Source organism: Capsella rubella, unplaced genomic scaffold (genome assembly GCF_000375325.1).
Source record: "Capsella rubella cultivar Monte Gargano unplaced genomic scaffold, Caprub1_0 scaffold_1, whole genome shotgun sequence".
NCBI lineage: Eukaryota > Viridiplantae > Streptophyta > Magnoliopsida > Brassicales > Brassicaceae > Capsella > Capsella rubella.
The window spans coordinates 4519918-4532185 of NW_006238923.1; the positions used below are offsets into that span (position 1 = coordinate 4519918).

General features: G+C 36.2%; 3 protein-coding genes across 3 annotated transcripts; all 3 read left to right on the top strand.

The window, feature by feature from the left end:
* Positions 1-663: 663 nt before the first annotated feature.
* On the top strand, positions 664-3684 carry LOC17898944 (protein DETOXIFICATION 31). Its single transcript, XM_006306040.2, has 8 exons — positions 664-1125; positions 1377-1918; positions 2004-2090; positions 2492-2548; positions 2655-2893; positions 3036-3154; positions 3255-3341; positions 3420-3684. Exons 1-8 carry the CDS (start codon positions 766-768, stop codon positions 3486-3488), a joined length of 1560 nt encoding a protein of 519 aa, XP_006306102.1. The 5' UTR covers positions 664-765; the 3' UTR covers positions 3489-3684.
* An 880-nt stretch (positions 3685-4564) lies between these two features.
* Positions 4565-6668, top strand: LOC17900589 (plant intracellular Ras-group-related LRR protein 3). The gene is made up of 3 exons (XM_006307383.2): positions 4565-5235; positions 5668-5834; positions 5921-6668. The coding sequence occupies exons 1-3, from the start codon at positions 4645-4647 to the stop codon at positions 6549-6551; spliced, it is 1389 nt and encodes a 462-aa protein (XP_006307445.1). The 5' UTR covers positions 4565-4644; the 3' UTR covers positions 6552-6668.
* A 3943-nt stretch (positions 6669-10611) lies between these two features.
* LOC17900310 (ethylene-responsive transcription factor ESR1) lies at positions 10612-11607 on the top strand. Its single transcript, XM_006304367.1, has one exon. It carries the CDS (start codon positions 10612-10614, stop codon positions 11605-11607), a length of 996 nt encoding a protein of 331 aa, XP_006304429.1.
* The last annotated feature ends 661 nt before the right edge of the window (positions 11608-12268 follow it).

The following is a 12268-nucleotide window of genomic DNA, read 5'->3' on the forward strand; positions in this document are numbered from 1 at the left end:
CATTTAATTGTGTGACTAGTTGGCCTACTACTTGTTCTATTACGAGTGCCAACTTGCTATCATTAGCCAATTAGGTTTCCAATCTACCACGTTGATTGCTTTGCACGTAGCAAGAAGCCATATGGAGTCCACGAACCAAAGATCTATATGAATAAAGGTACACACAAAGATATCAACTTGTATATGATAATCTTCTAACGATTAATTATGAATTTTTAATTTGCATTTGATTTTATTGTATTGTTTTTAGCCTAGTCGTGCGATGAAATATCACAAAGTCACTCTTTGATTCTGTATGTCGACAGTTGTACAATAATAGCCACACACATACACACTCACATTCAAAATTCGACTGTGAAAGAGTCAAAGGATTAACAACTGGTGTTAAGCTGTCTGATTAAACAAAAAGTCTCAAGTGTGAAGTTGTCTTTTACCACTCTTCCAAAAGCTCCTACGTACCCAGTCTAGTTTTTTTATATTTTAGATGTACAAAAATCTAATTGACTAGCTAAGCTTTGGCGTGATTGATCAATGTATGAAAAGAAGATAAACTATAGACAAATCTAAATTAATAGACCCTTTAGAAAACTTATTAATAGACCCTTAAAACACTTTGTCGTGTCTATATTATAATCAGTAAATAAGAAAAAATAAAAAAAACTATTAACTTCTATATAATTCATGAATCATTGATTTCTAAAGACCGCAAGATCCTCGATCTTAGCTTCTCCTTACCTCTAAGCTCTCTGTATTTGTCGTCGGAGAATGGAGAAAGATAATGACTTCACGGATCCGTTTCTGTCGTCAACTGAGGAACTCGACCCGACGACCCGGAAAGCATTGATGGAATATCTTGGAGTCGGAAGCAGAGCATCCTCTCTTGTCTCCTTCTCCTCTACAGCCGTCGATATCCCTCCCATCTCCAACGTCGGAGACTTTGTCAGAGAGTTTAGAATCGAGTCTAAAAAGCTATGGAAACTAGCAGGCCCCGCCATTTTTACGTCGATGAGCCAATACTCTCTCGGAGCAGTCACTCAAGTTTTCGCCGGACATATTAGCACCATTGCTCTCGCTGCTGTCTCCATCGAGAACTCCGTCATCGCCGGCTTCTCCTTCGGTATCATGGTACGTCTTACTTTCATATATCTCCCCTAATCACATGTTTCCCATTCTACTTTGTATTAACAAATCTTTTGCATCTTTACTATATACAAAAAACTTTTAAGGAAAAAAACCGTGTCAAGCTAGCTATATGAAAACAGGATTATAATTGTGTTGTATATTAGCCGTAATATAAAACTATATTAGTAATTTGTATGCAAATTTTTAAAAATTCTCACGATTATTATGTTTATGCATGGTACGATTATATATAGCTTGGAATGGGAAGTGCGTTGGAAACGCTATGCGGACAAGCGTTTGGAGCAGGGAAAGTATCAATGCTCGGTGTTTACTTACAACGGTCATGGGTCATTCTAAGCGTAACGGCTCTTTTCCTTTCTCTACTCTATATCTTTGCGGCTCCAATCTTAACCTTCATAGGCCAAACCGCTGCAATCTCGGCCGCGGCTGGGATTTTCTCCATCTACATGATCCCGCAAATATTCGCCTACGCCATCAACTTCCCAACCGCAAAGTTTTTGCAATCGCAAAGCAAGATCATGGTCATGGCAGGGATCTCCGGTGTGGTTCTTGTGATCCATAGCTTCTTCACGTGGCTAGTCATGTCTAGGCTCCACTGGGGACTTCCCGGTTTAGCTTTAGTGCTTAACACGTCGTGGTGGTTCATCGTTGTGGCACAACTTGTGTATATCTTTAGTGGTACGTGTGGAGAGGCTTGGTCTGGATTTACGTGGGAGGCTTTTCATAATTTGTGGGGGTTTGTCAAATTGTCTTTGGCTTCTGCTGTCATGCTCTGGTGAGTTGCGAATTAAACCCTTATTTTCCGGTTATTTTGCTCCGACCTAATTCATATTTTATATATAGATTATTTACTTTTGTAGTTTGGAGATTTGGTATTTTATGGCACTTGTATTATTTGCTGGATATTTGAAGAATGCTGAAGTCTCCGTTGCTGCACTCTCCATATGGTAAATTTTTTTTATTTCTTAAGATCTAAACTAATTAATATCTTCACACCATGTAATGATGTAAGGTTTGTACATGATTTTTTACTTGATCAATTTGTTTAAATTATTATCATAGAGATTCTCCGAATAAGAGTAGACCCAACGTGCGTAGTAGTCTATATATTTGTTTTGTCTCTGTGGCTAAAAAAGCATATAATAGTCGATTTAAATATTTCACATATTTTTTTAATCTAATGTTGCTGACATGCGTAAACTTACGTAGACTAAATCAATCACTAAATTACAATATAGCTAGGAATTACAATAATGAAGTAAAGTTGAAAATTTTAGTACTATTCATTGCAAAAATGTTGTCTAATATATTATTTGTTTTCTTCTTGATGGTGTGTTAAAAAATGAAGCATGAACATTTTGGGATGGGCAGCTATGGTTTCAGTTGGGACAAACGCAGCAGTAAGGTAAATTCTCACGTGCGACCCACACAACACGTCTGAAAACAAAACTCTTTCCAAGTTATCTACACATATATCTTACACTTTGCTGATAATGCGTTTTCTTTGGCAGTGTGAGAGTGTCAAATGAGCTAGGAGCAAGCCACCCAAGAACGGCCAAGTTTTCTCTAGTTGTGGCCGTGATATCATCGACAGCGATTGGGATGGTTATAGCGGCCGTCCTACTCTTCTTCCGCAACGAGTACCCGGTTTTGTTTGTGGAAGATGAAGTAGTTAGGAACGTGGTTAGAGAGCTCACGCCAATGCTTGCCTTCTGCATTGTCATCAATAATGTTCAACCTGTATTGTCTGGTAATATTTAGTCGACTCCAATATTATACAAGGGTGTACACAATTTTCCAACTCCAAAGTAGATTTGATATGAGTGGAGTGGTTTATGACACTTGACTGAGTTAAATCTAATGTGGCACTATGATAAATTTTGATTACACAGGAGTGGCTGTGGGAGCTGGATGGCAAGCGGTTGTAGCTTATGTGAACATAGCATGCTATTACTTGTTCGGAGTCCCATTTGGTCTATTGTTGGGATTTAAGCTTGAATATGGAGTTATGGTAATGAGACTCACATGCTTTATCTAAAAGTTATAATAATTAAGAAAAGACGAAAGACCTGCGTTTAACTTTTGATGTGGAAACCTATGATATTGATTAGGGAATTTGGTGGGGGATGATGACGGGAACTTTTGTTCAATCGATAGTCTTGACTTGGATGATCTGCAAAACCAATTGGGACAAAGAGGTAAGAAACCAAAACACCTTTAAGACCGAATGAATAACTGAATCTTTGTTCTTAATATATTGAGTGATATATTTGTAGGCTGCAATGGCAGAAGAAAGGATTAGAGAATGGGGAGGAATACCAGAGAAAGAGAGTCTTTTGAGCTAAATTGAGTTTATCATTACTTCGAGTCATGTTAAGGAGATTTTCAATTGCAATTCACATTTTTTTTTGTATCCGAATCTTGTAAGAAAATTTGGTATTATCTTGTTAAGAAAAAAAGCTTTAACCTGTTATGTCGGAAAATTTGGTATTATCTATAAACATTTTGACCTTAATTTTGAGAGTTGGACTCAAATGAAAATTCTTGGAACAGTAATCTCTTTATATGAAGTTGCTGAGTAGAGATTCACTTTAAACCCACGTCCAAATTAATTTAACGAAACAGAGGAGAATTGAGAAACCTTAACGGCAGGCTCGAATATAAGACAATGCATGATCATCATATGATAGATTCAAGTTTAACATCGAGTCTACGGTGGTGATGCATACCTCCGGGATGCTTACGGTGCTTTCCAACACGTCAATGTCCAGCAGATACGTTTCATCTTTGCTTTCTTTTTATTCTTCCTGCTGGTCGTCATTTTTCACCGACTGAAATTAGGGTTTAAAGGGTTTAAAATAAAATTAGCCTCAAGTAATCTCTAGGGTTTTTTGTTTTTTACGCGGCAAGTAATAACGGGCTTATTATTGGGCCTTAAGAAAGCTCTGGCTATTAAGAGCGAGAAGAATCCGGTTCTGATTTCACTCAAACCAACAAAAGCCGAAATTAAATTCTCCTGGATTTGGTTTATGGCCCGACTTTTTCTTTTCTTTCCTTTGAGTAAAACTTTGTTTAATAGGAATAAAAATAAAATAAAAATATCTAATAAGAATAAAAATCGAGCAGAAAATATGTAGTAAATAAATAGGAAAGATATATTGGTAGAAAGTTTTTAATTATTTCTCTAAAAATAGTATAGCCAGCTTTTTTTTTTTTGTAAATAACATCTCATTGTAATTATCTTTTTAACTTTCCACTTTGTAAATTTCATCATATTAATTATATATTAAATTTTCTTACCAATTTTAGTGTTTTGATAATTTTTATAACATAGATAATGACTAACTTTTTTTTTTTTTTGGTCATCAGATAATGACTAACTAAAAGCATGGTGCAAGTTAGCTGGATATATATAATTCACATCTTCTTCACTCGGTTTTGCTTAATTTCGTTTCATCATACCTTGATCTTGATAAGCTCTCATCTTCAATCTCGTAGAACATGGATCATGATCTAGAGATCTTTCCTTTGCTCTCCTACGTCATCCACCATTCCGACCCCGCTTCTCACGCGCCACCGTCACTGACGATTCAGCAATCTCTTGCGAATCGTTACCCACTTCTCACCAATCCTCATGTCATCTCCTCGCTGATTGAATCGATTCCCAGTACAATCACGCAGACCCTTTTCGTATTCGGCTCTCTCGGGCCACGACCTGATCCTTCAGCTGTATCTTCTGCTCGGGCTAAGATCGTTGCGATCCGAGAGAATGATTCTTTGTCTCCGGAGGATGCGGCTAAGGAAGAACAGTTTTATGCTGCGGTTGTGAAGCTAGAGGAAGTTCACGAGGGGTACGAGAGGCAGTTGAGGGATTTGGAGGAGGAGCTGAGTAGGGTTTATGCTTCGGCGGTTGAATCATTAGACGGTGGAGATGAAGTGAATGTGGAGGTTTTATCGGTGATTAAGGAAGCTGAAGATGGTGGAGTCGTTGAAAGGATCGATCTTTCTGATCGTGGGCTTAAGCTTCTCCCTGATGCTTTAGGGAAGATCGTTGGTTTGGTTTCCCTGGATCTCTCTCGCAATGATCTCAAGGTAATGCTCGAGTATTTTGAATCGTTTCTACATGAATGTTGGTGTGTAGTTTTGCAAAATTTGGTGTTTTTGCCATAACTCATAGAAATTCTCTGATTGGGTGAGGTTGTGTTCTGTGAAGAGTGAAATAAAAATCATGAAACTTTCGATGTCTTAAGTTTTAAAATTTGGAATGTGACCGGCTTTAGCTTATGAACCTTGATGTCTGTGTGAAGCTTGATCAGTCTTATTATCTATTAGTCTGACTGGAACTATTTGGGCGACGATCATCTAAACAGTTGCAGATAACTCTGATCTAATTGCGGTCTCTAAGAGTTAGATGTCTGTGAATCTTTTTATTTGAATGATTAATAATCCAACATTCATAATTGGAGTCATTTTTATTTGTTGTGTCGTCTTTTGTAGTAACTAAAGCTGTTTTTCTTTTTGCAGTTCCTACCTGATACAATCTCAGGACTTGAGAAACTAGAGGAGCTCGATTTATCTTCAAACTATCTTAGGTCTCTTCCTGACTCTATTGGGCTATTACTTAATCTGAGGATCTTAAATGTGACTGGGAACAAGCTAACTTCACTCCCAGAAAGCATTGCCCAGTGCAGGTTTTGTTCTCATTCTTTTGTTCCTGTTTCGTTTTGTTTTAGCATTTTACCCAATTCTGAGGAAAGATATGTTCTTGTGCTTTTAGGTCATTAGTAGAGTTAGATGCCAGCTTCAACAACTTGACATCTCTGCCTGCAAACATCGGATACGGATTACTCAATCTTGAGAGGCTATCGATCCAGCTTAACAAAATCCGTTTCTTCCCCAATTCCATATGTGAGATGCGTTCTCTAAGGTATCTAGATGCACATATGAACGAAATACACGGCCTTCCAATCGCTATAGGAAGACTCACAAGCCTCGAAGTCATGAACTTGAGCAGCAACTTCGGAGATTTGACCGAACTTCCTGACACAATCTCTGATTTAGCGAATCTAAGGGAGCTAGATCTCAGCAACAACCAGATCAGAGTCTTGCCTGACTCGTTTTTCAGGCTAGAGAAGCTTGAGAAACTGAACTTGGACCAGAACCCATTGGAGTTACCTCCACAAGAGATAGTTAACCAAAGCGCTGAATCGGTTCGAGATTTCATGAGGAAGAGATGGGAAGAGATGGTGGAGAAAGAGCAAGTGAAAAGTGTGATTGAAGCTGAGCAGCAACAAGGAGGAGCAGCAGGTTGGCTCTCATGGGGAAACTCCATTGTTACTGGACTTTTTTCTGGAGGTACTCATGGTGGTGCAGCTAAGAAAGACTCGTATCTGGATCAACAACTCTGACCATTGTACTTTTGTTGTTGGCTTGATGTTTCTTTGATGACTTTATCTAGTTTTGAAAGAGTCTATAGTTTAAAGATTACAAGGATCCCAGATTATAAACGTTTTGACTTTGCTCTTTCTAAATGGGCCCTTGGTCACCCTTTTTAAGCCCAACAGTTGGGTGTAGCATTAACAATGAGCCTTTTAATGTGCCTTTCTTATCCTTTTGCCCCACATAAGAAGGGAAAAAAAAGATCTAATAAATTCACTATAGTACAACTAAACATATTTCCTGTTTTTTTTTTTTTTTTTAAATACATTTTGACAAATAGAAGTATTCGCATACACTAGTAACAAAATAATTGAATATGTGATGATAACACCAAATCCATCCATGCTGTTCAACCATGGTGCCTATGATCTTTTTACAAGAAGTGAAGGTGTGACTAAATACTTGAAACTTTTATTTGTTTGTCGATCAGACTAATTTTGGATATAGATATAACTTTTAGAAAGATAATACTACTGTAGAAGCATGTATACGTGAAAATTATAATATAATGGAAAGAGACAATTGGGAGACAAAAGCTGTTGAAGAACATCTAGTTACAGAAGAGAAAAGGAATGATGAATCTTGGGACTAGGGTTTTTCCTACATTAATGCACCAATAATATTGTTAGGAGTGATAATTTGTATATATATATATATATATATATTCTCATTTATGATTCTGCCAGTTTCTTGTTTGCTAATGGTTTTAATGTGGGAGGGGGTAGAGAGTACATTGTATATGCAAAATATTACATATGAATCTGACCCTAACATAATAGAGGTAGAGAGATTAGGAGACAAACTGATCAGAACCAGCAAAAAAAAAGTAGTCATCTTACTCTGAGTTTGGCAGATCAGTTGCTCGGTTGCTCTCTCTCCTCTCTTCTTCTTTTTGCCCTACTGAAACAGCTCATCAACTTAACAACAACATATCAAACGTAGTAATAGATGTTTGTATAAACAACCAAACCGTATATTTTTACTTGGTTGATTTGTTTCCCCCATATATAGAATATTGAAACATTACTACATAGCTTAATGCTCAATTCGCAACTTTTCCGACATGACATCCATTTTTACATCCAACTGAAACACTTGTAGAACAGTCTTATACAATAACAAAGCCTCTTAAAGTTATTTTGAAAAGAGAAAATAATGTGTGGTTTAAAAAAGTAAAGCTTATAATTAGCTCCATAATCAATGCGTAAGTATATAGAGAGTTATAGATTAGGGCCCATCACTAGTGTAATTACTCTACAAACAGTTACTATAAGTTTGGTCTATCTTAATCTCGATAGTCTAAACTCTATACTGAACGTGCCACTACAATTTAATACTACTAACAATGATATTTATACTACAATTTTTAACACTAAATGACAAAAAGGAGGAATGAACGCAACTTGATTAAGTTACTTCTCAGACTAAAAGTTACATTCTCAAGCTCTCAGACGTTAGATGATTAAAAGTTTGCTTAAGTGAACGTCCGCTTAGGTTCAATCTTAAGCCAATATGTAGTAGACGTGTTGATATAATTCGTTTTTAAAAAGTAGTATTTACTGGCTTTACTAACTAATAGAAAATATCATGTCAAGTTCAGTATTGGTTACCCATGATTTCAAGAATTCGAAAGTTTCGTTTTCAATAAGGAAGTAGTATAGTATAAGATATGGCTTCATCAGAGAGAGTGTGGATGCATTAAATGATATTGGGCCCAAAACATATAGAATAGTATGAGAAGAGAAGAGCAAAACATATACTTGAATAAAAAAGAAGAAGATAGTCAAAATCAAAGAGAGTAGTAATAATTGTGTAACGCATGGGTGCTTAGGGTCCACATCATAGGGGGCAAAATGATGAGAATGATCTTTTCTCATGTCCCAAAAGGTCACTCACTTTTAACGGGATTTGTTTTCTCCCCAACCCTTCTTTTTTTTTTGGTATACTCCATATATACAAAAAAAAAACCCCATGTAAAAGTGTAGAAGGTTATAATATTGATAGGACTCCTAATTCGAAATAGAATTCTCTTTTATGTTAACTTACACGACTTAAGATTATAAAAAAAAAAGGTATAAATAGGGTATATAAATTAAACGTACAACTCTTAATTTTTAGCACGGCTTGTTATTGTTCTTGGAAGGATCAAGATAGGTTGAATAAGTAAAAGTCCGATTTCCAAGAGACAAAAAAAATTGATTGATTGAAATTCTTCTGTTTTTTTTTTGGTTGGGAGTTTTTTTGACTATCTCTTTCTTTGTCCTTGCAGAAACTCCTTTTTCTCGACCTACCATTTACTCCTCGTCCCTTCTTCTTTCAAAAATTCTATCAAATCATACTTTTCTGATTAGTTGCACTATACCCTTTGTCATCTTTATTCCAATATACTACTTTCTACTAGTGTAATAAAAACCACATCTTCAACAAACACAAATATGTTATGGTGTGCTGTGCGGTGTAAACACAATAAAAGTTATATTTTTTTTTTTTGAACACCAATAAAAGTTATTTAAAAGCATGTTTTTATTAATACTTTCATATCAAATAGTATAAATTTATAAACACTTTGTTAATTTGTTTGGTTTTGGTTTGAACCAATTACTCATGTTAAGTCTAATTCGTTTTGTTTTTAAGATATGTAGTTTGAGTATGGTTCGTTTTATTATATACAACTGGTTCAGTATGTTTGGTATCCACTAATCTGATTTGACTAAGTTGGTTTTAAGTTGCTATGCTATGTTTTGAAAGATAAACGCATAGAGTAGATTATTAACTCAGAACATGAGTAGCTATTGTAATAACTGACTTCTTGACATTGGAAATCACATAGACATCTGCATATATATAATGTGACTTGAGCTGGAAACTCAAAGTCTTTAGTTCCCAAAATTTTGAAGAATCTCTCACGATCATTTTTCTTCCAATTCCAACTAACTCTTTTAAACCATATACTAGTAAATATGTATAACATTTACTATTATACTTATTATCTCAACCTACCCCAGACAAATTCTTATATCAAGCTTGTATATTGTTATTATATAAGATCTTCCCATACGATTTAACTTTAGAGTTGTAACATTTCAACACCATTCAAAATGTTAATCACATGAAGTCATATTTATCTTTTAAAAACGAATGGTAATTTTCTTGCAAAGATAGTATATGCTTATAATTTGGATGGTTGTAATTTTTTTTTTGTGATATAATTGTAAGTTTGTAACGTAAAGCATGGGAAGATATGTTATTGATTAAAAAATATGGCAGAAGCAATAAAGAAAAAAGCAAGCTTTCTGAATTTTCTGATACATGAAATACATATATGTCTCATACATACGTTTAGACATACCTGAAGTGTCCTCTTCGTACAATAATACACACACGTGTCAGATTTACACTGAAGTGTTTCTACGCATATCTTTTGTTCCATACTTTTTCTCTATCGACCTTTACAAAAACAAATCATTAATTTCGTTCTCGATATCCACGTACGTTATTTAACTGATTGTTGTAAAGATTTGTAATCATTTACTAAACATTAAACAAAAGCACACTTTCAAAGGATTCTTCTAATTGGTAGGCTAAACAATGATGAGATTTTCTTTTACTAATCATACAAAAATAATGTGAATATCTTTTAGCATGTGTGCAAACGTTTTAGGTCCGTTTTCAAAACAATAACAATGGTACCATTATCAAACAAATGATGAGTACATGAAATTACATGAAAGACAGAGCAATTATGATGAGTAGAACATAATGTAAAGGTTAAAAAACTAAGTAAAGGATTATCACTTATGTAAAGGTTAAAAAACTAAGTAAAGGATTATAACTTATGTAAAAATATCGTCCTACATTGCTTTATGATAACTACAATAACCTAAATTTAATAACATTGTATAAGAAAAAGAAATGAAATACAAAAATATGTACCCTATAAATAGATAGAAGAAGCTCAGTCTCTTTCAAAGTGCCAACCACCAAAGACTTCACATATCTCGTCTTTAACAAACCCTAGAAACAAAAAGAATGGAAGAAGCCCTAAGGAACTTCCACGGATCTAACGAGACCGATCCAAATCCTTTCACAAGAAGCTTCACCAACACTACATCTTCACCGGCTAACCGCAAAAAGTCTTCAAAGGATACAACAGTCACCGTAGCCGGAGCCGGTAGCAGCACGACGAGGTACCGCGGCGTTCGACGGAGACCATGGGGAAGATATGCGGCGGAGATACGTGACCCGATATCCAAGGAAAGACGCTGGCTCGGAACATTCGACACGGCGGAACAAGCCGCTTGTGCTTACGACTCTGCTGCTCGTACCTTTCGTGGAGCTAAGGCTCGTACTAACTTTGCTTATCCGACAGCTGTTCTTGTTCCTGACCAAAGATTCTCTTTCTCTACCAAGAAATCTTTCCCGTCCGTGCGTTGTCCTCTTCCGTCTCTACCGTTCGATCATCACTCTACACATGAGTTTTACGGTGCACCGGCACAACAGAACATTAACACTCAGTCAATCTTCTTACGCGACGCTTCGTGTTCCTCTCGTGTACCGTCGGCGTTTAGGAACTCCTTCAACGGCTCATCTTCTTCTTACTCTGCACCCAAAACGGCGTCCATTTCATCTTCCGAAACCCAAAACTACGAGTCGTTCTTCCCGGAAGAGACCTCTGATTCTGGTCTATTACAAGAGGTCGTTCATGAGTTCTTGAAGAAAAATCGCAGCACTCCTCCGCCGCCGCCACCAAACCCACCGCCGGTGACCAGCCTTCACGAGAACTCCGGTGATTTCTCTGCCCTCACTATCTACTCGGACAACATGTTTCAAGGGACGAAGGAGCCACTATCGTCGAAACTAGACCGCTGCGGGAATTCCCAAGGTATTGAGGACTCCGGTTATTTCGACGGCGTGAGCGCCGCCGCAGACGGTGGTTCAACTTACGGATCAAACGAGTGGGGTTATCAGGAAATGTTGATGTACGGAGCTCAGTTAGGCTGTACTTGCCGGAGATCGTGGGGCTAGTTACTAGTTAGATATATCTATCATGCATGATGATTATGTTTTGTTGAGTTTTGGTACTATCGAAAAATAGTTTAATATTTCTATCTTTCCCAATGTTGGATATTAACTAAAAAAAAAGGTTTAAGTGTAGTACTATTTGCTATAGATTATAAAAAGATGTTATTTTAAATTTTTAATCAAGTTGTTGAGTTGGAGTTTAGATATAGGGATTTAATGCAGAAACACCATAATTTCATATCTCATAGATCATTTATTCATAATCATATGGTCGAACTTGTTAAGAAGTAACTTTGTATTAACGCTTAACCATAACGATCTAACTTATACTAATAGCAAATAATTAAGTAGGATGGAAAAATTCCTTAGTTCAGCAATGTTGGCATCGACCCATTTAAAGTGGTGAATCTGCAGATGAAAAAGTGATATCCTTACATTTATTTGTTTGTAGTCTGAAAAGTGAACTCTCCGTTCGTACAAAAGGCAGTCTTTGTCTCTGTCTCCTCCAACTTTTCGTGCTCTCTTCATTCTATCACCAAAGATAAAGCTAAAAATCTATCTATTATAAAGGACAAGACCTTTAATATTGATTGATGTCAAAACAATTCATATGCAGAATAAACAGAAATGTATATACTCGATGCCAACAAAAAAAAAAAATCTT